The sequence below is a fragment of the Gekko japonicus genome, unplaced genomic scaffold (assembly GCF_001447785.1).
Source record: "Gekko japonicus isolate JY-2015 unplaced genomic scaffold, Gekko_japonicus_V1.1 scaffold1920, whole genome shotgun sequence".
In the NCBI taxonomy this organism is placed as follows: domain Eukaryota; kingdom Metazoa; phylum Chordata; class Lepidosauria; order Squamata; family Gekkonidae; genus Gekko; species Gekko japonicus.
In genome coordinates this window covers 113,826-116,279 of record NW_015173193.1, presented here as the reverse complement: position 1 = coordinate 116,279, position 2,454 = coordinate 113,826, and the positions used below count along the sequence as shown (strand labels likewise).

Genomic DNA, 2,454 nt, shown 5'->3' with positions numbered 1-2,454 from the left:
TGCTTCCCTGTCTGGTTTCCTGCTTCTAATGTATTTGAAGAAAGTTTTATTGTTGGTCTTTATGTTTTTTGCAATATGCTCCTTATAGTCACTTTTTGCCTGCCTGACCACAGACTTTTATTTGCCACAGCCTGTGTTGTGTGCCATGCTGCACTGGCACACACATGACTAACATGACCAGGTGGGTGGGGCCTATTGCATGAGTCTTTCCCACCAGCCAATGGTGTACCTAGAAAAAAGACCACTGGTTTCACAAATGAGCATTCCTAAGTAACTCACTTACCTCTAGGATGGGGAAGAACAATTGAATAGTCCAAGAAGTTATGCACTGCAAACCATCATTTAAATGCAGTTTATGGCACATAGTTGATTCCTGTGTCAGAAAGGTGCTGTTCTCTCTCTTTCATTCATAAGGCACTTCCTGTTGATATTTATTGATTACTGTTCTATTAATGAGATGGTTTTACTCCTGACAATTGTACTGCTGGACATTTAACAATAGTTTCCCATAGTTTGAATAAATGTTTATGACTATGTTTGTATTATATATTGTTTTATCCTTTGTTTTGTTAACTGCAAGGCTTTGGAGAAGTGGGATAAAAATATTTGTAAATAAATAAATGCAATGATCCATGGGTTAAACTGAAGTCCCATTTTATCCCCCAAACGCAACAACTTCCCTTTTGATTAACTGTTTATTTGCGTCTTTATTGGCCATACAGGTCAATCCAGCTTTCCTGCTCTCCTCTACCACCACTAGGACTGATACAAGATTAATTGATATGGGGAATATACATAATTCTATCACTGATTAGCTGGAATAAATTCTATATTAATGCATGCTATATAGCTGTCTGAGGCTCCCATTGGGTGGGGTGGGGGCACAGGGCATTCTAAACAGCATCCCCTAGTTTGATCAATGTCTCTGTTGCTTCACAAAATAACAGAATTTTTAAAACAAACCTTCTGGGCCCAAGAAGTTTACAACTCAGGTTAGAGTTAGGATAAGGAAGGAGATGCAAGAGTAAATAGGCAACAAAAATATATAAATAGGCCACATTAACACATGAAGCTGCCTTATACTGAATAAGACCATTGGCTCATCAAGGTAAATATTGTCTCCTCAGACTGGCAGTAGCTCTCTGGAATCTCAGGTTGAGGCCCTTTACATCATCTGCCATCTGAGCTTTTTAAATGGAGATGCCAGGGATTGAACCTGGCATATAAAAAAAAGAAGAGCCCTGCTGGATCAGACCCGTGTCCATCTAGTCCAGCATCCTGTCTCACACAACAGTGGCCAATGTTCCTCTGGATGGTCAACAACAGGGTGCAGAGGCCAAGGCTGACTCTGGGATTCAGAGACTGACTGTCTTTTAATGTGGAGGTTCCCTTTAGTCACCAGGACTAGTAGCCAGTGATAAATTGAAAAGTCCCAGACTCTTCAGCATAGGGGAAGTACTCCAGACTTTCTTCATACCAATCAGATGCTCTACAGCTGAGCCATGAGAGAGGCTTTGAGAAGGGGTGGGGGTGGGGAGCATTCCGAGGATATCCTAACAGGGGGTTCCGCAGACAGCAAGGGAGAGGAGGCAGGAACATTTAAGGGAGGCCTGGCACTGAAAAGCAGATCTTGGGTCTGAGAAGGGAAGGCTACTCAGACTAGTGACTCCAAGGCCTCCCCCCCACCCCCTTGTGGTCTTTCTTTTCTCCAGCGAGGAAGTGAGGCGTCGTCAAGCGTTTGTGCAGCTGTATGGAAACGAGATGCCACCGAACAGAGGAGACGGCCTGCCTGTGCTCCGAGGCAAGGCAGGAGGCGCTGGTGCTGGACAGCTCCGCGGCCGGCTCCCGCTCCGGGCAAGGCAGAGCCCCGAGCGCCGTCTCCTGCTGGCGGGAGTTGACCTGTGCGCCGCTGCACAGGCTCGGCCGGCGGTCCGGGTTGCTTTGGGCAGGGGGAGCCCCCGCCAGCCTCTTGGCTTCCCTTCCCTGAGGCGCGCGGGGGACCGGAGGAGCCTCCTCCTCCTCCTCCTCCTCCTCCTCCTCCTCGTCCCCGTCCCGCTCAGCGGAGCCTCCTCAGCCTGCAGCGCCTGACTGTGGTCGGGGACTCTTGTCCGGCGGACGGCCGGAGCGGGGAGGGGAGCTGGAGAGAGCGGCCGGGCTGGGAGGAGCGCCCAGGGCCAGACGGCACCTGTGCCTACCGGGACTGGCAGGGTGCCGGAGGTATAAATGCCCGTCGGGCAGGCCGCGGCGCCGGGGCCAGTGGAGCGCTGCCGTCCGGAGTGGCCCGCGAGGCCCTCCCGCCAAGATGCCGCGGGGCTTCCTGGTCAAGCGGAGCAGGCGGCCCGGCGGCTCCTACCGGCTGCGTCCTCCGGCTGCCCTCCCGAAGGAGGCGCCCCTCAGCCCCGCGCCCGCAGCCGAGCCCCGGCGCCGGCAGCAACCTGACGCCCCGCCGACGGC

General features: G+C 52.0%; 1 protein-coding gene across 1 annotated transcript in view; it reads left to right on the top strand.

The window, feature by feature from the left end:
- The first annotated feature begins 2,302 nt into the window (after positions 1-2,302).
- Positions 2,303-2,454, top strand: part of INSM2 (insulinoma-associated 2) — a 1,321-nt gene continuing 1,169 nt past the window's right edge. The window contains exon 1 of the mRNA XM_015422620.1: positions 2,303-2,452. Within this exon, the coding sequence (XP_015278106.1) occupies positions 2,303-2,452 (150 nt within the window). The remainder of the gene's footprint in view (positions 2,453-2,454) is intronic.